Source organism: Ceratina calcarata, unplaced genomic scaffold (assembly GCF_001652005.2).
Source record: "Ceratina calcarata isolate Rehan_Ccalc_2016 unplaced genomic scaffold, ASM165200v1 scaffold397.2, whole genome shotgun sequence".
NCBI classification, from domain to species: Eukaryota; Metazoa; Arthropoda; class Insecta; order Hymenoptera; family Apidae; genus Ceratina; species Ceratina calcarata.
Window position 1 is genome coordinate 217,900 of NW_017163090.1, and position 23,707 is coordinate 241,606.

The following is a 23,707-nucleotide window of genomic DNA, read 5'->3' on the forward strand; positions in this document are numbered from 1 at the left end:
ATACCGCTTAGCGGAGAATAATGATTTACGTTCGAGGGATTAATGCATTCACTGTTGCGCGAGCTTCAATCAAATCATGCTACTTAATCAAAATATCTATGTAACTTCTAACAAAATTCATCCAATCTTTTCTTATAGGAACATATGAAGAAAATGAAACTTGAACTATACTGATCACAATATTTGTTTTAATCAGAATTATTCACAATTATCAGTTTGACAATCTTCAAAGAGGAAGAAAAAGGTTGTAATGTATTATGAAATATCTGTCAATTAAGACAGTAGACAAGATCTCAGCACAGGAGGCATTAATTAAATCCCGCGAACCCCCGAAATCTCGTGACGACCATCGAAACTTGCCCCTGGGAACCACTTCGAATGACGCAGCAGTGAATCCATTAACTGAAACGAACCTAATCACAAGGAAAACAGCCGGGCCCGGGCATGAGCACGGGCAGCCGCGATCAACATTCGAGTTGCTTGCATTGCACCCCGATTTCCGTGCACCTGCACTCTAGGCACGGACCTGACAATTCGGTGATGATCCTCCCGACCCGGTACATCCTTCCGTAAATATTACATCCGGCCAGTTTCAATAAACTCGCCACCGATATGGGTATTTCGTTCTCGAACAACTTGGAAGCCGTTCCAACTTCCGTCACGGGGTTTTCTATTTTCTCATTCGCATTGAGCGAACTCGTTTTCTCCTCCGCTTTGTAATCGAAATTGGTAGTCGGAGATCTATCGGTAGTTGGAGTTTCCGTTGTCTTTACGCTTTTGTTCTTATTGTCATTTACTGTATCCGATGAAAACAATAAATCCAAAACGCTGTCAAATGAAAATATAGAGTCTTCTAAATCTGAATTTGGTTTATCGGTACTGGTATGAGAATGAGAACTGTTCAATTTTAATTGTGATTCGTCGATCTTCGGTTTAAACGAAATATCGGTATCGTTCTCTTTTCGGTCGTTCAATTTAATAGAATCGGGTTTTGTTATATTGTTAGGAGAATCTTTCTGCTTCTTAGTAGTATGCTCTGTCACCAAAGAACTGATTCTATAAGGGATTGCTTCAGAAACGTGATCCACGTACTGTTCAGCCTTTTTTGAATTATGGTTTGATTCGATCCCGTCTTTAAAATGTCCCTCCGGATTTATATCGTATTTATTATTGGAGACTGGTATGTCCGAATTTTCCTCTGGTCTGTATGGTGGACGTAGCAAAGACAAATTGTCGACGAAGTCGAAATTCGGTAAGCGTTGAGAGTTCGGTCCTTGCAATGGCAAAGCTTTTGGCGTGCTAGGGATGGACGGTCTCGGAGTAGTGATTCCATGCTCCACAAGGTATGGTATCATGTCTTCAATGAGGGATGGCAGATCTGGAGCTGGTTCCGTCTTGATCACGTCGCGGAATGGATCCGGTGACACTATCGGCTGATGAAGCGACGGTGCAGTTGCATCTGCACGATCCAACACCACTGTCGGCGATTCTTCCGCCTCCACTGTAAATTTTAGTGTGCAAATGTGGATACAGTTAGTGTCCCAAACAGTTCAAAACAGTGTTGCAAGTTGTACTAGGAGTCGAATGGGGAAAGTTCAAAACTATAATTAATCATTGTCTACTAATATCATTTGTGGTAACGAACCAATACTGAATGCTGTAAACTAATAACATAAACTGAAGCAATATGAAGTAAAAAATTGTATAAATAAATTGATAATTGAATTGATTTATATAAGTCGTTTAACGTTGTATGTGCAAGTTTTTAATGAAAGATGCCAAGACGTTCTTTAAACGCAATATATGTTAATCAGGGAAAGAACATTGTAACAAAGGACGTAAAGATTCCGCAGGGAAAATTCACGTACCGCATACAACTTTCCCGCAACACGTCTCCTCAGTGTTGATCCTCCTACATCCGATTTTCAGCGGCGGACATTTTTCTGAGGAGCACACAACCTCGCCGTAGTAGCACATGCAAATCACGCAGATACTGCTGCTCGGCAGAATCTCGCCGTGCCGGTACTCCATATTCTCGAAGAGACAGTTGCTCGCTGAGATTTATGAAACAAAACCAGAGGAGAAGTTTGCTTGAGGGATCCTCGTGCTTTTGTAGATACAACACGGATCTTGCGAATTTTTTCAACATATGATAATATAAAAATAAATAAATCAATTAAGCAATTCTGGTAAATGTAAAACAGTGACGTGTAAAATTTTTAAAGAAAAAGTACTGTACTTTTTTTTCAATAAGATTTTTATTTTGATTTAAATTCCTGGATAATTATAAGCACTATGTCTGATGACAATTGAATCTTTTAATCAAGATCAAGATACAAATAGTGATATCATTTATAGTTTTGTTTAATAGAATGAGTAAAGATGGGATAACGTAATATTAGTATATTCGATGATTTTAAAAATTAGATTCGATAGAAGAAAAATGATCACCTTTACGATGAGAGTTTGTTATGGGTGCTGGGACCACGGTGACGCCTGTCCCAATTTCAAGATTCAAATCAGTTGAATGGTATGGTGCATCGAAGTAGGGTGGCTCCCTTGGAAGAAATCCACCTTGAACAGAGGGAACATTTATAGTTTTGTTTAATAGAATGAGTAAAGATGGGATAACGTAATATTAGTATATTCGATGATTTTAAAAATTAGATTCGATAGAAGAAAAATGATCACCTTTACGATGAGAGTTTGTTATGGGTGCTGGGACCACGGTGACGCCTGTCCCAATTTCAAGATTCAAATCAGTTGAATGGTATGGTGCATCGAAGTAGGGTGGCTCCCTTGGAAGAAATCCACCTTGAACAGAGGGAATAAATTTCGATAAACTAATACTTCAGTTTTAACAAAAATAATGAAAACACGAATTAAAATCTCAAGCTTCGTAATAAATTTAAATTAGTTATTTCATTTATTTCTATTTATCAATAATTATTTCAACTGAATTAACAAAAAGTGGAATCACTACATTTTTTGAAAGAATTTACTTCCAGCTTGTCGACTGAGGTTAACAAAATTTTTGGCTGGAGAAGAGAAGCACGTAAACAGTTTGGCTACATCACCGTGAGACGAATTGACGGTTTTCTCGGGTGCGTAAAGCGCGAACGATCCTATGCGCGGTAAAATCCCTGAGACAGATTGTAAAATACGACCTACCTTCCGTCTCAACTGGCGGGCTGAATCTGTTTTCCTGAGTAGCGATATCGTAAAATCCTGAGGTGTCAGTGGGCCGTAGCTCCGGAGGCACGACCACCGAGCCGGAAGGGTATCCGGTAACCGGGGATGGTACTGTCTTTTCTTTCACCAATGCGTCTGCCGCCACGAATGGTATTATCCTGTCAAAAAAATCCTTCCCTCACTGCCTTCTACGGGATCACCATTGTCTCGCCGACAATCAATTCATTGACAGTCATTTCACCAATACAATTATGTAATAAATGTAGAACAAATCTACTGTTTTGAAAATTTAATAATGTTTAAGAAATGAATAATATTCAAAATCATAAAAAATATATTTTAATCAAGACATAAAAAATACAGCTTATTCTTTGAAATTGCAAGTTCCAGGAAAAAATCCAAATCATTATTAGAAAATAGTAAATGTACAAGAGAACGATTCAGAAAAGTGTATTATTTACCTTACCTGACATTCGGTAACGACGGAGGCAGTGTGGGTTCGCTGTAGTCGTAATCGTAATCGTCATCCTTCTCACGGTGAGTAATGTTCAGAATGGCCTCGACGTCCGGCGGGATTGACCTGATCGGGTTGATCGTGACACCGTGTATGTGACCCACGGAGACGTTCGTTTTCACAGTCACGTTCATCACCAGAATGTCGTCTGGCATTAGCACGGTGGATGACGTCCTGGTGACGGACCCTTTGCCCGTTGACTCCGTGACCACCGTCACTGGTTCTGCCTAATGGCAACAGGTTATCTACTCTCCCGCGGATTGATACCAATTCCTCGCACAAACACAACGTTAATTAATCGATTCAGGTGCCAGCGTCCAATCAAAAGTGATTCCATTGATATCACGAACGATATACGTGACTATAATACCAATTGTACGTCGTAACTATAGAACTAGTTTGCTGCCAGCTTAATTGGCATAAAAATCAGTATAAATTAAAAACGGAATGGAAAAAAGTTTACTTATTCTTTGAAATTGCAAGTTCCAGGAAAAAATCCAAATCATTATTAGAAAATAGTAAATGTACAAGAGAACGATTCAGAAAAGTGTATTATTTACCTTACCTGACATTCGGTAACGACGGAGGCAGTGTGGGTTCGCTGTAGTCGTAATCGTAATCGTCATCCTTCTCACGGTGAGTAATGTTCAGAATGGCCTCGACGTCCGGCGGGATTGACCTGATCGGGTTGATCGTGACACCGTGTATGTGACCCACGGAGACGTTCGTTTTCACAGTCACGTTCATCACCAGAATGTCGTCTGGCATTAGCACGGTGGATGACGTCCTGGTGACGGACCCTTTGCCCGTTGACTCCGTGACCACCGTCACTGGTTCTGCCTAATGGCAACAGGTTATCTACTCTCCCGCGGATTGATACCAATTCCTCGCACAAACACAACGTTAATTAATCGATTCAGGTGCCAGCGTCCAATCAAAAGTGATTCCATTGATATCACGAACGATATACGTGACTATAATACCAATTGTACGTCGTAACTATAGAACTAGTTTGCTGCCAGCTTAATTGGCATAAAAATCAGTATAAATTAAAAACGGAATGGAAAAAAGTTTTTTTGCCAATAGAATTTTTTTTTATCTTTTTGAAATATCATAAATGATTAACGCGTATTGAACCGCACTTGTAAAAACTCTCTCCTCAAATGCGATGAAAATTATTTGATACATGTATTTGTCATCCTCAATTTGTTTGTACTAACCGTCGAGTTGACGTGTTCGAAACGTAGTTCAAGCTCCTCGCTCGTGAACGAGGTTGTGCCTTTGGTCTTCGAAGTCAAATTGAGCTGCTTCTCTTGCATCTCCGTCACGCTATCATTTCCGATTGCATCCGATAACAGTGTCGTCAATTCCTCTGTTGCCGTAGTTACAGTATCGTCTGTTGCTAGATCCTCCTCCACATTGTTGATTGTAGTCGTCTCGAAGTCAATCGTCGTGAAAATCGTTGATAAATCGTTGAAAACATCCTCGCTCTTATGAGTCAGCATTGACTCCTGTGCTGTTGACTATAATTTCATTCATTAATACAATCATATAAACATATAATAAATAGACTCTCTTTCGTTTTATAATAAATGGACTTGTTCCCAAATTTGTATTATGTACTTCCGGATAATACACAATATCAGTAAGAATGTTATTTAGAATTCACGTGGTATAATTAATCGCGTAATCTGCATTGAACGACTGAATATGAAAATAGAAAATTTTGTATTCCACTGTTCGGTACGTTTATATGAAATCACACAAATCCACCGAAAATCTGCAGACTATTTTCTATTTACGTGACGTGGACGTTGGATTACCTCTTCGAGCGAAGCGACTGTTGTAGCTGTGATCTCGGAGCTGGATTTCAGGTAGCCAACCGTCTCGAGGATTTCGTTGTCCATGATATCCGTTTCGAAGGTGGACGGCCAGGATGTGGATTCGGTCGCGATCGAAGATTCCTCGTCGATCTCCCTTGTGCTCGACTCGACCCTCGAATCCTCGACTACCCGATGACCGCGTCCCTCCACCGGTGGATTTGTTATCTGATCGACTACCGGCTATGCGAAATACGTATCATATATTACTACTTGCTTACCAATATTCACTGAGTGAATGTTAGGAATTACATATCACATAATATGTATACATCACATATAATATAATTCTCAATATAGAGTTCAAGAAATTGAATTCTGTTATAAGTTAAATAGGTATAAAGTATTAAACACTTATGGCTTAAATAATTAGAACTAATATTATTATTTGATTTATAAAAAATTAATATTATTAAAATTACGAAATTAATATTATTATTTGATTTATAAATTGAAGCTTAGTTAAGCGTTAAAATGATTGACCTTTGAATTACATCGTTAAACTATTTAATAACTTCTTAATTGTATTTCAATTTGATATTAATCATTTTTAACGACTCCAATAATGTATCTCGAAACATCTCGCAAATTTATCTCAGAATTTAGTATCATAAGAGCAGTATCCATGTGCGAAGGGAGAGAATCACTTCGTTCATCAATTTCCTCGCTTTATCATGGTAAAAGATGATCCGGGATTCGTTTACGACCGATGCACCGTGATTTACACGCCGTACGGAATTTAATTAATGCAATCCGGCCGGAATGGACGTCGCGTCAGCGTTAGACGTTTAACTTGATAGTCGGGGAACGCAATGCGATGCATTCCTCGTCGTTAACAGGAGCCTTTCTCTCTTTAGTCCATGTTTGTTATACAATCTGTCACGGTCCGAAACAATTACACGATCATTTGTCCCAGTTGTTTTGTCGCTTAAACGTTCGACGCTTCGAATGCGGGAGATAGATTAGCTGCCTTTTTGCGAAGAAAATGCGTATCGAAAATTAGTATTTATGAATTTATTGAATATCATATAAAAAGTAAGTTAAGAGAAAAAATCTCTGATTATACGAATGATCCACCAAATATGTAAAACGTATGCAAGCTAGAAAATAAATTGGAAGTTATTATGAACTATATAAAGTAACATATTTTCTGTTATATGTTAAGACATGCTTTATACGAATTTTTTAATGATTTGTTTATATTAGAGATAATACAGTCTATCAGACTAGATTTTTTTATTGCGTCAAGAAAGTGGAATGTACGTACAAAGAAATTGGTCTCCTTGCGGAACTTGGCGTAGTCCTTGCTGATAAAGGCATACGATGCGTAGTTCTGGGTGGCCTTAACTTCGATGCTACCGCCTTGAACGTTTAATCTGTCAGTTTCTTATAGCGTTTGGGCTAGAACACCTAGGTGGTAATCAGGGTTGTGAAAGAGCACAGGGTTTTTACTGCGAACCCCACCCGGCTTGTGTTCTCGTGTTTTCTTTTTATCTCACCGTGCTCTCGAGCACCCGAAAGGAAATTGAAACGCTGGTTTAAATTAAATAGTTAGGCTGAGAGATTTTTATCAAAAAAAAACAAAAAAGATTTCTCGTATAAGCTTTTGAATTTATTTGTAAGAACTTTGTTATCAGTCTGTTGATTATACTATTTCATATAATACTTAAATGTCCATTACGGTATTATAAAAATTTACTTTTACAGGAAGCACAGTTTACACTGCGAACATGGACAATTAAATTTTAAAGCGTGCTTTCCAAGATCACTGGAATGGAATTAGATTTCGCTTGGAAAGGAGGAGGTAAAATTTCCAATCTTTTAGAAAACCACGGAATCAGCGAGAATATTATCCTTTTCACGGAATCCGGATACTCAACGGAGCATTCAAATTTAATGATTTTCCTCCGCTTCCTACCTACGCGATTTCCTAATTCAATTCAACTTCCCCTATCCCGCGAGATTTTCCAACCGGTGAGATTAGAGGCGTAGATTCCTCGAAAATGTCGGAATTATTGTCAGTCTTTCTTTCTCTCACGCGGAAAATGAAACCCTAACAAAAAACGTGAGTTTAAGAGTTTGAAATAACAAGTCTGTTTTACACGCGAAAGTTGTGTCAAATAGTTCTGAACCGTAATAGATTTGTGTTACATAAATTATATAGTGTTAACAAAAATAAATTGAATCTTTTAATACAAATTAATCTGTCGTAAAGAGTTAAACTCAATCACTGTCAACCCTTCCTTTCTTATTATATCCAATGCCCAGAAGTTTAATACACTGTAATCGATGGAATTCAATTTGGAGACAGTCAGAGGAACTTAATGCTCCTTTTCATTCAGTAACACGGGTATGTTATACACTCATTCAGTAACCAAACTCGGTTCAGAACTTCGTCATTTATGCCTCAACCGGATTCCCTGTTAAAAAATTCATTCAATGCCCCGGGAGAAATCGTCGAACTTCAACTTCAATATCTTCGCCGTAACAAACCATCGATTTGATCCCCATCTTCGTGTCCTAACTTATCCCCATAAATTCTCTAGTACCAATTTCAATAACTGCTGTGATAGGCTCAAATTATAACTTACCTCGCTGTCTTATCAACCCTCGATGTTAACCCTAATAGGATTTTGCCTAACAACTTAAGAATGATGATATTAATAAGAAATTAAAAATGGCATACGTTTGACAAATCGCATTTCATTAATCTTTAACAAATGAAATTATATCAGATTTTAGGATACGAGTTCCATTTTAATTTAAAACTGAATTCCACAACATAATTTCTGATTTCTTAAATATCTTGTTGTGCTTACTAACAAGTCTACTTATTCTCAAAAATTTTACTTCGATTTTCCGTAGAAAATTATTCCACACATTCTAAACTACTTGAAAAGTCTGTGATAAAAAGGAGCTTGGTTCACTTTGACAAAAAGAATGGCGATTTAATTGACTGTGAAAACACAATCCGGGCGGGCTGGTCTGGTCGTTCGGGTGGGGCGTAAATCATAGCAACCCTGATATTGCGAAGACATTGCGACTCACTGCAGTTGTAGGTGGACGGGCAACAGTGACCATCGCGTACGATCGGGCTGCACCCTTGAAGAGGTGGTGCGCAGGCAAGGGGAACACAGCGTACCGCGCCCATAGCGCAGAAACAATTGTCGCAGGCGGCCTTCCACTCGATGTCACGGACCATCTCACCCTCCTCATACACCCTCGAGCCCACGCGACACCCTGTGAACCGAAGTCGATCAGTTCATCCCTCTCGATACCAGATCGATTCAACCCTCTTTCCCAATTGCTCTTTACCGAATTACTTCGATCGGCGACGACAATTATTTTCACGAAATAGTGCAGACTAGAGTACAATGCAGGATTAAGATATAATAATTAATATCTGTTAATAGAAAATTGTAGGACTGTTCGTCTTCAATTTTTTTTTTTTGCTAACACAGTGAATTGTCGATTTATTTTTTGTAATCAATAAAGAAGGTTCTATACGTGAGCAAAGTTCAATATGTTTATAAAGCTTTTTCTCAAATATATTCTGAGAAGAAAAATCTCGTTCAAGGAATACCATTTTCCGGAAATATAACTTCGAAGCGACTGTCACTTTGTCTTACTTCAGAACTGGGAAACGATTCTGAGAAACGATAATCGATCCACTGGACCTCTGACGCAAGCTAATTTCATTGCTACCCCACAAGTATAGTAGAGTAAACAAGTCGATATCCATCACTGAACTTGGCATACATCAATCCAGGGTGTTATTAGAGTGTCTTCTCACTAACTGGTGGACAATGGTAACACCTCTTGATCGTTATTCAGAGTTTTCACGGGGAAGGGAACTTCAGATGCTGTTCGGAAGAACAGCCAGGTCCGGCGGATAGTTTCCGAGGGGAAACTGTTTGGGATTAAGTCGGTGCCGGTGGTCCGGACCGGACTTCTAATGGGGTGGAAACGAGGCTTTGCAACGGAGGTTTAAGTTTTAAGTAGCCACGCGAAACTGGCCGTTAAATGGACAGCCACGATGTCTCGGAATGTTGGTCTTTCGAAAGTTGCCGCCGCCGCGCCGAGGCAATGCGGAAAGGGTTGTAATTTAAAACAGTAGAGAAGAGGGCTATAGAATTTTAATACACGATCCCCTTTTTATTATCCTGAACTTCTTTCATAACGCGTCACATTATTTCTGTACGTATGCAAGAGCACAAGATTTGAATACAGCCTATCACTTGCACTTTAATATTTCCAAATAAACAAAATGTGTCAGTACATTAAGTACAAATCGGTTTATAGTTTATTCAATATAAAAGTAATTCTTGATCATAAGATTATTTCTTCAAGGAGTAATAGCAAAACTGCAAAAAACTTAAGGAATAATTAAAAGCTAAGAAATTTCAGTACATTTTATGATACCTTCCATTTTTTATGAGAAAATTAGACAAGGGGTAAAAAAGTTTCCTGCTAAAAGTACGTCGGTTTCGTGTAACTTCGTGGAAGATCAGAAACGAAAATTCGCGGAAGTGAAACAAACGTCTCCGGGTCGTCGCTGAGCGTCATTTTCACGCGTCAGATTTGTCGTGAAACATATATTCTCATTTCCCCGGAAAGAAAAGAGCCGCGCCGTACCACGCTGCTGCATCGTAAAATTGAATGAAACTGGGCGTTAAGTGAACGAGCCGAGAAACGACAGCCAGCTACTGTGGCAGGAATCTTTTCGTGACAAGTGTTATGGGATAATATATCGTCGACGCACGGCAAATCCTTTATCGCATTAAAAAGATTCCCGTCAACTTTTCAAAGCAACATGCCTCGTTCATCTATGACATTACTGAAAATCGTATGATCTCTATGAAAACATTAACTAATTAAACAAGAAGAACAAACGACTCGACAATATTTTTATAAAAATCTATAACCGTATGTTGATATTCATATTTTATATTCAAAAAGGTTCTAACTTCCACGATGAACTATATAGTCAGTTATGGAGTGGAATATATTGATCAAAGTAATGACGAGAACAACTGATAGAAGAAAACATTGAATTTTTATATAAAAGTGCATAACTGGCAGGGGTTGAACCGAGTATAATTTGAAGAGATGAATTTTTTAAAAGAACCTTTCGGATAATTAGATGGTAGGTACTCGGGGGTCAGCGATAAAGCCCGACACAATTTAAAAGGATTAAAGTTCGCCGTTGCAGCGGCGGAGCAGCGTGCCGCTGATTTTGCGCCGCGATGCGATGCGAAGCGATTTTTCCTCATAAGCTGAGCTTAAATTTAAACTCGGTCAGGAAGCCGGGAGACTTTCTAAAACGGGTCTGATACAGCACAGGGGAAAACTTTCGTTTTTATCGTGTTAAACTTTTTGTCGCGTCGAGCAAGATCTCTGAAATGACTGTTCTTATTCGGCGGTCGAGAATTATTAAGCGCCATCGAAGATTTCAATTTTCATTTCTGACGAAAAATATTAATTATTTCTCAATTACACATTTTGATCGTTGTCTTGTTATAAGAGACATACTTTATGATATTATATCTATCAATGATATACAAATGCAAGTGTACGTTGATATTCTTAAACGAATCTTTATTGCTTTAAATGCAATGCATTGTACTTATATTCTGTACAATTTTCAAATGACCCATTATAAAGTTTCAATAAAAAAAGTACTTGACAATTTTAATCGTATTTCTCATACGCAATAAAACAAAAATTAAAAAATCTACTTACCATTTCCCATGATCGGCGCCAGGGTCGACGAGTAGAGTTCTTTGAAAAAAAAGTAAACGAGTAGCTGTAAGCCGTTATTCAAGATTCGTGTACATAAGTGGCGTGCCATCAACACACTCACGGGTGCAATTGTAGGCAACGGGGCAACACGAATGCGGGGCGTAGAGGGGCGTGCATCCTGGCAAGGGCAGCAGGCACTTCGGTCTGATGCATCTTCTAGCGCCGGAGATGCAGTAGCAGTACTCGCATCTACGCGAGCCCATCATCGCCGAGCCAGGCCCGTATCTCACGCCCTCGTGAAGGCAACCTGATTGTTAACACGAACAACCATCAGCACCGCCTGGTTGAATCTTTTAACCGTGAGCACCCTTGAACCATCCCGTACGCGCTGGCCTGGTCTACTTGGGTGAAAACTATTTTACCTGTCCGTCAAGGGCTGTTTCAACTATGGAAAAGTATATCGCGAAATGGTGACGGAAACGGAGTCACGCTGGGGACGTTTCCCATTTGACTCCGTAAACGGAATCTTAAAATACTCATGATTCAAGGATTTCTTTTTTCATTCACAAACTATAAAACACTTTTAACTTTTGAATTTAAAAAAAGAAAGAAGATTGATTATCCGACGCCCGGAAGAAGAATTGATCTATTTGTAACGATTTAATGTTCCCGGTTCAAAAGAAAAATTAAGTAAAAGGAGGCGTGTGTACAAATTTTATAGTTGAAAATTATGAGTACTGGTAGCAACTGCTAATAAAAATTAAATACGTCAATTTGTTAGATTATACGGTCCCGATAGCGAGCGGCCAAAATCACAGGTTGCATAAAGCAACGATTTTCAAGTCGTAAACTATAATAGGGAACGATGGGTTGGGTAATAATAGCACTAGCCCTCAAATTGTAGACTCCGGTGGCGAATCGTAAATTATAACAACAACCACGAAGGTGTAAACCACGGTTACCTCCGACGGCATCGTAAACTATAACAAGCGTTCCAGCCACCGATAGACTTCGTGAAAATAGATATCAAGGCTCCAATTTCGCGAAACTTAATAGTGACGCATCGTAACGTCCTTATCGTAATAGCGATATCTCAATAACGTTTTCAATTAGTGTGCTGTACACTGAAACAACTTGGCGAATTAGGTGTATACCAGAGTCGCGTTCAACCCGCACCGAGAATATCTAAATTCGCTGTATTTTAAATTCCACGATATTACCTTGAAGACGAGAACTCTGCTGAGTTCCACTCTTCTCCTCTTGCTCCACACGAATGTTCGATCTGCGTAGCATGTTCTCGGCATCGCCTGAAACATTTATTTCCTTTCGGATAACTTCAGAAATCTTCCCCTTTGAGTGTAACTCACGATCAATGTCGATTAAAAATTAAGCAAAGAGAGAATTTTAATTAAATATTAAATCATTAATACGAAGAGAGGATCAGGATGGACATTAATTATTTAATGTTCAATTTGTTCCATGTTTCATTAAATTTCTTTACTTATGTTATCTGAACATATGTACGATGAACTACGTGATGTGAAACAATATACATAGTTGGTTGTAGACAGGGGGTAGTTGAAGGAACGATTTTCATAATTGTACTAACGTGTCTCGCCGCAAACTAATTCCGCGCAGCAGACGTTCTCTCCGGGCGGACGAACGCGACAACCGAGGGGCGGCGAATTCGGTAGCCGTGGACAAACTCGAAGACGACATCTGAGCGCACCCTCGGTGCACCTACACTGCAAACATGGTTCGGACGTGACCACCGGCGTGCCGTCCTGGTACCTTCGTCCTTCGTACCTGCATCCTACAACACCACGCCCTAATTTTTTTTTAAAGCAACCATAATTCATAAAAGATGCAAAATTCTGAAACTAGTACTTTAAACATGATATAACAGATAATATGAAATTTATATACAGTTTTTTATACGGAATCATTAATATAAGAAGCTCTTAAACAACATTAAAAATTGGTACATCAAGAATATTTGAAACGAAGTCAACGTGACTGGATAAATCTTGCGGTACCAGAAGGAACCTTGGATTCAAGCAATTAAAGAGGCGGAGACCGGCCTTGAGAGTCACTGGTCGGCGTCGCTATGCATGGAGATCGCGGCATCGCGCATCGGTGCCAAATGCAACGGTGCACGCGTGCATTCGTGCGCATACCGAGGTATGAATGGAACCAGACGAACTCTGCCCTCTCGTCCGTTCATTCTCTTTCGCCTTCGTTGCCCCCCTTCACGCTTTCGTTCAACCATTCTCCTTCCTCCTTCCACCGCAACTCCCACTCGACCGGCTCGAGTCTTAAGCCTTGTCTGATCGTGAGTCTCAAGGAGCAGCATAAACGCGTGTAACATAACGTTTCGCACATGTAAAACGAAACGGCCAGGTCGCACGATCTATAATCTATGCCTTCGCTGCTAGTCATTTTGAAGAAATGTCAAACTGAAGTAGAACGAATCTTAATACCGAGTCGTTAAGTAGACATAGTCAATGTATAGTCAGACATATTCAGTAAGACTAGGAGGTGAGATAAATCGGTGATAAACCTTTAATCCCTTGGGAAAAAATGAAGTAATCATCTCTGGTATCTGTTTCTAAGACTATAGAATTTACATTAAATATTTAGTTCTAAAACAATTTATTGGACTATGAAAATCACACAAATATTAAATGCAACATTGGTGAGACTCTGAGAATAATGGAAACGGTAAAACAAGATAATTGCGGTTCTCAGTATCCAAGAGAACCGTAGAAACGGTCACCGGCGATTGAATTGCGATACGTATATAATTACCAATTAAAACGGTCAACGATTGCGTAATAGTTATAAGCGTGTAAAATATAGCGAATCTTGTATGAAACACACTAAGGGAGACAAAAGGTAACGGGAGTTTTTGTGAACCGTACAGCATCTTATTACATCCGGGCACGTTGCAATCTTCTTTATTATCGTTGGGTACCCTTGCAATTGCGCCAACGCGAGAGAGTAGTATTTTTTAATTATTAACTCCCGTCAGGATCAGGCTCGTCATGAGAAAGCAGAAATTATATGAGTGAATAGATAACAAGGTTCACGGCTTTTGTCTCGGATGAATCGCGGTAAACGAAGTTAAATAGTGATATTGATCGACTAACTGGAAATCTACTTTCTTTACTATCCCGTTTCTCTGGGTCAACGTAACAATCTCGGAAAACAGCAGTATGATATTTTTCTCAGAGAAAAAATAACGTCTTGGTTTCTTCCTGTGAAAATTCTCTCCTACGGTGCGGTAAAAGGAGACACTTCCGTTTTATTTTTGTAAAAAATCGTATTCCACTTTTTTTTAAGCAGCAAGGCCTCCCCGTTAGAAAAGCTGCTTTCTCTCCTCAGGAGAGACGTCTATAGACTCTTGATCCTTTGAGGGACGCTCGTCAAAGGGGAGGATATTGGTAAACTCGATGGCAAACCTTTATTACGTTCAACTTAAAACGACGAGTACTCCTTTCCCGCGATACTCGAGCCATGTGCATGACAGACGCGAATTCATATATCGAAAATGTGTTTCTACAGGTTACGATGAAATAATTAATGAAATTAATAAAATGTTTAATGAAATAATGAAACAAAAAATATCGCTTCTTCTGACAATGAATGATACCAAGCTTTATATTATCTTATTTAGTGGTGATTGTAGGATAATTATTTTGCCACATGCCGTAATTGCGATACATGGCATGTTCCATGTAAAAAGGCGGTAGCCCTTCGCGAGGGCACACTTTTAATTAAAACATGGCGCTGGAAGAAGTCCTGATCGGGATAGCGATTGGGACTCTGTTATTAATCGGACGCGATCACGCGATATTTCCTCGCGATACGTCCGCCAGCCGGCTCAAATTTATCGTCGTGCCACGACTGATTTATCAACCGAAATCCGTTTTATCAGCGTGTTTTGCGCGCGAGGATCCTCTCGCGATCCAGGCGCTCCGCACCGATTGACCAATCGGCGTCGCGACGCTTCCTCGTTTACGTTTTCATCCCTGTAGCCGTAACCGATTCTTTTAAAGATCAACAATTATTACAATTTGTTGGCAAGGAAGTGTTTTTTGAAGTAGAATAAAAAACAGAATAATTATTAATTTAAAACGTTTGATTACTTAAAAGAGAATTTATTTTTTCCATTAAATTTAGTGAATATGGAATAATATTACTTTTCTCCAACAATTCGAATATTTTCCACGCGGAATATGCGAAATCCTCTCCGTGAAACGTCAGTACTACTTCAATTAATATAAAATTTAATAATACGTGGACCACATTCCATGAATAGATCAATTATTTCATAATAATGGTTTACAAAAGCGTGTAGCTTTTAACAGGAACATCATTCAGTACATAAATGATTATATTGCGGGCAAGGACCATGTGATTAAAATGTAAAGCTGAAGTGTCATCCTTCTCCCGTGCCATGAAAAACACGCAGGATAACAGAGGCTGCTCTGAGGAGCGAAACAGCGGCCGGTGATCCGGCAGAAATGTTTAATCAGGCTTCGTTGGTTGTTATTTATTAACGTTTTTCCCGACGAGTGCATAATTCGTTCGGGCCCCTCCAAAGTGATGTAATTTCGACGTGGTGGGAGGGACTGGAAGGGAATGATTTATCCGAGCGTGAAAAGTCAGTGATTTATCGTAAATCTCGCGCCGAATTTGCAACGTCGGGCCAGGACGGAAAGCGTAATTCATACACCATCGGCTGATTCCTTTTTTCACGTTTCTGTACCGACGCCTCATTTATTAAGAACTATTCAGTCTTTAGTGTAACAGTTTTACAAATAACACATTATAAGTTTTAAACTGATCTTGAGTATAATAGAATTTAACGTAATTTAATTTCAGTAGTCGGTTTTATAATTATAATGGACGAAATTACACAACATCGACAAAATGGATAAAATGATATTTCTTTTAATAAAAAGATTAAGTACAGAATATTATTCTATTATAGTATAAACCTGAGGTGGGAAACCTTTTTACCATTAGAAGCCACATTTAAATTAGGTAGTAATAAAGGAGGCCGCTATAATTTTTTACGAAAATGTGAGTGGGATATTTATTTCTTGCTTGGAAGCAATTGAATACATTGAAATATAAGTAACATTTAAAACCGTATAAGGAGGCCACACAAGAACTTCACGGAGGCCGCACGTTCCCCACCGCTGGTATAAACTATTAAAAATACGGGAGAAAATTAAATGCTTTTATACTTCATATCTACTGTATACTTCATATCTTATTGAATTACATCTCGTGGCGTTAATTAAAATGCTCGGTGCATTAACAGGGATACTTTAATTATATAGAATAACAATATTGTACTATTATGCAATGAAGCACTGCTAAGCACTTCCGGGAGCTTACGTGGCGGAGCTAATTTATGGATCAATTACACCCTCCTGTGTACAATATAGCTACCCCACTAGTACATCATGACAACAGTTACGGAATTGAACGCCCAATTAGAGTGAGCACTGCACGTAGAACTTTTTCCGATGCTTCTTGTTTTGTTAGAACATTTCTTTAATCAGAATGTCATTTTCTCTTGCTATTTAAATATAAAATTCTAATACAATCGTGATACAAACTAGAACAGCATTCGATGGTAGACCATTAATAGTAGCTAATCAGTTTCGGAAACACATAATTATCGCGAGACTTTCGCGTGATAAAACTTACTACGATAATCGTGCCGTTTACCCAGGCTGCAAATTTGTTAACGGATGACCAATTAGAATATCTTGATCAATTCTAACTTGCGATATCGTCTGCAAATTCGTTTTTCCACTTCTTTACTCCATAGTTACTCGTTTATATTGAAATAAAAATTAATTAACTGCGTAGAAATTAATTTCTTTTCATCAAGAAATTACTTTCTCTTTGGAGAATTCATTTTTTTATACGCAGAAAGGAATTCATTTTGACGAGCTCTTACAGCAATTTGAGCTTTCACGAGAATTTGTCCTTTAAATTGAAATTTCATGCACTGGAGTCCTTTGATATTAAAATAGCCTTTAATGCGTTCGTATAGCGTGCAATAATCTTAAAATAAAAACTGAAAATGAAAGCAAATATTCTAATTCCATTACACATAAAATTTTCATTTGCTTCATATTCTTTACATTAATTATCTCCCACATATGACTTCCATTTTCATTCAAATAGGCAAAATATGATTTTAACTCTTAAAGTACTAGATTTGATATAATATCACAGAGTTTTTACGACAAAAGTATACGATTTTCATCTCTATATGCGGATATATACAGCGTTAATTCTAAGCAAATGGTACTTGCAATTACGGATACAAAGTCCCGATAAATAGGAACTGCAACGCACCGCGTTAATATCGAATTAGCATGAATAATTTTCTACCCGGCACGCTAATATTGACATCGATACGGTGATACGTTCTCATTGAAGTTAATAGTTTAATCACTCCGCATTAGAGAACTCGCGGGTACATTCGAGAACTTGCACGGTGATGGGATATATATATATATACATATATCTCTGTTTTCCATTTCTCGATATCGCCGCCGAATCCCATATCGATATGACTGTGTAGAGTACCATCCCTATTGCATGTGAATCTCTCTGTCAATATCGATAACTGTGATCGCGAACGTTTAAAGCAATTATTGCTGATTGTGTAAATTACGTGTCCACCTAGCAAATTAACAGAAGGGAAATGATGGTTACAAATTTATTAACGGTTGGCGATGGTTAGTATATCCGCTGATATGAATCATAGATCAAAGCGAATTGAAAGCCTTTTAAAGTACAAAGTGAGGAACGCCTCCTCGTTAGAAGAAAGTTCGTATTAGCTGATATTAAAAGATTCCATGTTAATTTATGAAGAGAAGAAAATTACATTTCACAGAACTGTGTGTTAACATTCCTTATACACTTCGAATTTGAGAAAACTCTAGGCATGAATTATTTAGTCATAGCTTATTATATTTATGAATTAGGGTGTTTAATAAAAGATGAATGAATAAGTGAAACGTAATGGATGTTGCGTAAAAGAAAGCTGTTGAGTCCCGGTAAAGGTAAAAAGGAAACCGATTCGAAGGCGAAATTACTTACGTATGAATGCGACTTGAGCACAGACAAATCATTCGCTGTTGCGCCATAGATGACGCGTCCTTAATCAAGCCGGATAAATACGAGAAGTGCGCTTTAAGGATAACGGGACCACTTCCTGTGCGGAGAAGAACGGACGAGAGAGAACGTCGAAAATAGCCGTTTGAATTTCTTAAGAATAGGACGACAAATATCTTTAGTTTTTATATTGCATATGCTTTATTAAGGGAATGTCAATGTCACCCACTAGATTGGTCAAAAATTTTGGTTCACTAAACAGAGCAGAAAATGAGAAAAATTCGTGATTCCTATCAATGTATCAGTTTACCACACATATCTCTGATCAAATTTTTATTCAACATTACAAAAGTGGATTTATATATACAAAGTACTTACAAAAGTGTTATATAAAAATCAGGAGATTATACAATAAATCTCCACATTAAAAAGTACTATAATTATTTGAATTAATTCAAACAAAGAGTGCACTAAATCGTGAAATTTTGATTACAACTAGAGGAACGACAGAAGTAGACAAGTGGAAACTTTTTAACGAGAATTGTAAAAATGATGGCGAGTCGTTCCAGCCTAGATTTGAATGATCGACGTGCTTCGTTGAAATCGTGCCCCTGTTACGTGCCGTGGGATAAAAACTTGCAACGATATCTCGTCTCTTATTCTCTTTTCTTTTCCTCATCTCGCGCTCGAGGGGGACACGAGGAGGAGGAGGAGGAGGAGGAGGAGGAGGAACGATTGGCGAACGGAGCCGAAACCGAAACTGTCCAGATGTGCGCGCAAGACAATATCGACGATTTCGCGAATTGAATCAATCACGTTCCATCCTGCTTTCCATTCGAAGGAAATACTAACTAATTTTTTTCCGTTTCCAGTCTCACGTTACTTATTGAAGAGAAAAATTCAAGCACTTTGAATTTCCTGTATTTCAAATTGGAATGCGAGAAGCGATCAAATGCGTGGAAAACGATCGTTACACTGTAAATTAAATTTAATTAACTTGTACCATTACACATCATGCGATCAGCAAGTAAAGGAAGGTAATAGAATTTCAAATTCCTCGTTACTAGTTACTAATGAGTATTAAGCAATTAGCGCAAGGAAATTGTTTCAAATTGATTCCAAGCTCCCTGCAATTATCAGCTATTTGCAGCTAATGGCTTGTAGATTCTTATGATGAACGTGGAATTCTTTCCAAGTATTCCTTAATGAATCAATAATCTTGAAAATAATCATTCCTCGTAAATTGTATCCCATGGATGGAGTCCCTCCTAAAAGTGATATGGAGCAAACCGAGCACAAAGTATTTTCGAAGCAACGATTCGACTGATGGAAAATTAATTTTTAGCAATCGAAAGAGAGTGGTATAAAATTAAAAAGGATGTACTACAAAGCAAATGTTATATCGCGAACTATTTTGCGATAAATTGCTTGTACGCGCGTTCGTTCCCAAAGCAATTAAAATGTTGACAGAAATTCAATTCGAAGCCGTAGTTAAAGGAAGGTGGAAATGTTTTCAAAATAATTTACGTATAACGTCAATTGCTCCTTTGTTACCTTCGGTCAATGCATACCTTCGTTGTATTCGTATACCAAACTTTGTTTACTGCACTAACCTAGCAGACATAAATCGCAGTGAAACAAAATCATGTACTAGTAAATTCAATAAGTAAAATGAACCATATTAAAAGAATGTCATTTTGTGGGAGGCAATGGGAATTTAAATGTACTAGTTCAAATGCTAATCTAATTTTGATCTCTGTTTATATTTTATCGAACATGCGTTAGTTAAATATTTTCTATTTTCGATAATATGATCCTCTTAGTTTCATAGTTAAATATAGTAAATTGGAAAATAATAATTATGCAAGTCTTTGTGACCATGCGGCCTGTCCATTTATTTCAATGCAAATTAGGACGATGCGTTAACTCAAGTTGATACCAGGTCACGGATCGTTTTCCATGTAAAAGCGTCGGTCTCGCGGTTACAGAACCGCCAGCCACAACCATTAATTGTTGCTCAAGGGATCACCTCAGTTATGTCATGGTTTTCCTATAAACCAATATTCGATCGCACGGTACGAAATCTTTTCATTAAATCGCGAATCCCACGATTGACTTGCTCATAAATAAATAATATATCATATATATACAATAAGCACGTAATTTTTATTTCATACTGCATACATTCATAATATTGCTAATTACAGTAATAATCCGATAATATTTTTAGGGACATGTTCAATGACAAATACGTCTTATACAATGTCTCAATTGTATTAATATATTTTTTACCAAGTTAGTGACTTAGATTCTAATTCCATCGTATGACTTATATAAATTGTGAAATAAATTAATCTAAAGTTTAATTCGAGATTTCGGGATATGTAGAATGAAAAAATGAATTGACGTTCGAGATTCTACGCCAATGGTGAGCGCACTTGACTACACCTTTCGTAGCCCATCCCACGAGTCACTTTCGAAGGTATACATATACGAGCGAGCAGCGATGAATGGACCGGAACAGGTTCTGAATCTTATGCAATGATATATGAGTGACCCCGCGGCATGGGCTTCACCTGCACACCTGGACAGCCGACCCTCTCCAAAGACAGAGACAGACAGAGAGACAGAGGGAGGGAGAGGGGGACAAAGAGAGAGAGAGAAAGAGTACGGAACAGCGTGTGCCACGCTGCTAACGTACCGCTGAATGGGTCCTTGCCGAGCTGAACATCCACGCAAATTAATCGATCAAATAATTGTTTCCGGGAATTACTGAGAAACTTACCACACACAGTCCCTAACTGTTAAATAAAATTGAATTATTCTGATCAGTGAACCCGAAATAATATTTGACGTCTTGTGATTCAAGCTCATATGATTAAAGATCTATTCTAAATTGTTATAAATTTCGATACTTGAAATCCAATAAAGATAAATTTATATTTTCATGTAATGATTTATTGTACAATTAACAAAATCTATAATCCCACAAGTGTATTCGTTAATGTGCGGAGTTTTATGTATACATACTTTAGATAATGTTACATAGTTTTTAAAATTCATCTTTTGACATTTGGGAAACGTCCGTACGCTAATTTCGAGCGAACGTGACCGGAGGACGCGTCGAACGCGTCGCTACCTTCGACCCCGGTAGACAGTCGACTGATTTGTAAACTGAATAATTCATGATGCGAATAATTAGGCGTTTTATGCCCGCTGCGGCCGCCACGCTACCGCGATTCAATTCCGCGTCGTTGTCGCTCCTATGAGGGTTCCGTATGGAGTGAGGAACAAGGTCAATGAACCCTTAAACAATGGAAATATGAACACAAAGTCCCTCTAATTGAACAATGAGCTATATTTGTTACATTATCATAAAATAACGAGAAAAATGAAATTGATTTTGTATTATTTAAAAAAATATTAGTAGTAGTTTCTGTTAGAATATTGGAAGACGCTTAAAATTCTGCACATTGAAAATACATTAAATAATAGTTTAAAAATCTAATGAATTCTAATAAAACTGAAATTTATTTTATGTAGCAATTAGTTTTAAACTAACAATAAGAGAAAATGAAGAGAAAGACTACAAAAGTAATACAGGATGGAACTTCAAACTGTGGAAACAACGTCGATCGTTCGTTATCGTGTGTGTACGTGTAAGGAAGAGGAACAAGCGACAGGGTGCGGGTCGAAGTTCGAACAGAAGGAACTTTGCCCTCGTGAGTCCCATCTAGGGGCACGAAAATTATGGCCCGGTCTGCATTGTGGTAATTCAAAAGATGGTGGTGATTTGTTGTTGAAGAGAAATCGTTGTGCTCGAACTTTATTTATTGCGCGACCACACAGCCGGCAGGAATTAAATCGCCCATTTACCTTGACTGGGTCTTTAAGAGGTCTAGATAAATACTCCAACAGTTCGTCGTTTCCACTATGTCGATTCTCTCCTCAATTTTCTTTTTCTCATATACACTAACGTCATATGCTTCTCGTTTTTTTTTGCATATTTATTCTCCAATTTTTAATAAAAATCGTTCTAATGTCATTGTTTAAAAATATTTGTTATCTTCATCGTTTTCTTCCCTTATAATTATCAGATGCTTGTGTTATATGACAAAATAATATAAGAATCTATTCCTTGTATCAGTGACGTCGTTAGATAATTTTCTGTAATTAATTTCGTACAATACAATTTTAATTTAATTTTTTCCTGTAAAACGCGAAGGTAGAGGAAGCTAAATGATCGCAGCGGTAGATTTTAAATGACGTAAGCAGGGATGGACGTTCATTAATGGGCAATTAGAAGAAAAATATTTTCTTCCCAGTGAGGAAATTAAAGTTTCCCTGTGGTAGTTTACGAGACCGTTTCAGCTTGCAATTAAAGACTATGTTGTCACTGGAGAGTTTCAATCTGATCTGTACAATATTAATTAATATTACAGACCACTCACAGTTTCGCTCATAAATCCATGAAACATATAACTTGTAACGACTTTCATTAATAGCAATTGAAATCGATAAAGGACAATCCAGGACAAATGGTGTTTCTTACAATAAATATTAAATCATTGTGCCGTGACGGCCCATTTATCTCATTCATTTTTCATCCGGATTCCTTACGCGGTTGCCCCGACAACTTTTGCAGATATTATTCCTCCTCCGCATGTGTACACGCCCCTCGAGATAATTCGAGAGGACGCCGTCAAGGGATAAACGATTTTCTGTCAAATATCAACCAAATCTTTTACCTAATTACTTTGTGGGCCTTTGAACATACACCCATCTTTCATTAAATTATGTATTCAGGCTTTTCATTCGCAGTGGTATTTTCGTGTACAAAGGAGTAAGATAGAAATAGTAAAAAAAGCAAATTAAACGGCGAACGCCCGGAAGAGACAACAGCCAAGAAATCTGATCGATATTCGATAAAACTCGTGAAATTCGCAGCGCTGCGGCGCGCCTGCCCGGCTATGCCCGGGAAGAACCGATTGCTTCGTACCTTCAGTCTCCTTCTCATTTTCTATATTTCTGTTTCTCTTTCACCCCTTCGATTCTTCTGCTTCCACAGCCGCGCCACGAGGAATATTTACTCGCGGCTCGTACCGTTTCCATCGCGTGTAATCTCCAGTCGCGGGGTTACTTTAAGGATTTACCCTGTTTCAACTAACGGGTTACTGTGTTATCAAATCGATAATCGATTTACGCTACCAGTGTTTAACTAGACATTAGT

General features: G+C 38.2%; 1 protein-coding gene across 1 annotated transcript in view; it reads right to left on the reverse strand.

The window, feature by feature from the left end:
- Positions 1-168: 168 nt before the first annotated feature.
- LOC108626321 (uncharacterized) overlaps positions 169-23,707 on the reverse strand; it is a 32,880-nt gene continuing 9,341 nt past the window's right edge. Inside the window, exons 2-14 of the mRNA XM_026814783.1 lie at positions 12,938-13,141; positions 12,549-12,635; positions 11,450-11,635; positions 11,329-11,367; positions 8,635-8,826; positions 6,854-6,948; positions 5,530-5,769; positions 4,927-5,229; positions 4,272-4,546; positions 3,172-3,350; positions 2,692-2,814; positions 1,869-2,054; positions 169-1,501 (exon numbers count right to left, since the gene is read on the reverse strand). Coding sequence (XP_026670584.1) covers positions 465-1,501; positions 1,869-2,054; positions 2,692-2,814; positions 3,172-3,350; positions 4,272-4,546; positions 4,927-5,229; positions 5,530-5,769; positions 6,854-6,948; positions 8,635-8,826; positions 11,329-11,367; positions 11,450-11,635; positions 12,549-12,635; positions 12,938-13,141 — 3,146 coding nt within the window. The 3' untranslated portion in view covers positions 169-464. The remainder of the gene's footprint in view (positions 1,502-1,868; positions 2,055-2,691; positions 2,815-3,171; positions 3,351-4,271; positions 4,547-4,926; positions 5,230-5,529; positions 5,770-6,853; positions 6,949-8,634; positions 8,827-11,328; positions 11,368-11,449; positions 11,636-12,548; positions 12,636-12,937; positions 13,142-23,707) is intronic.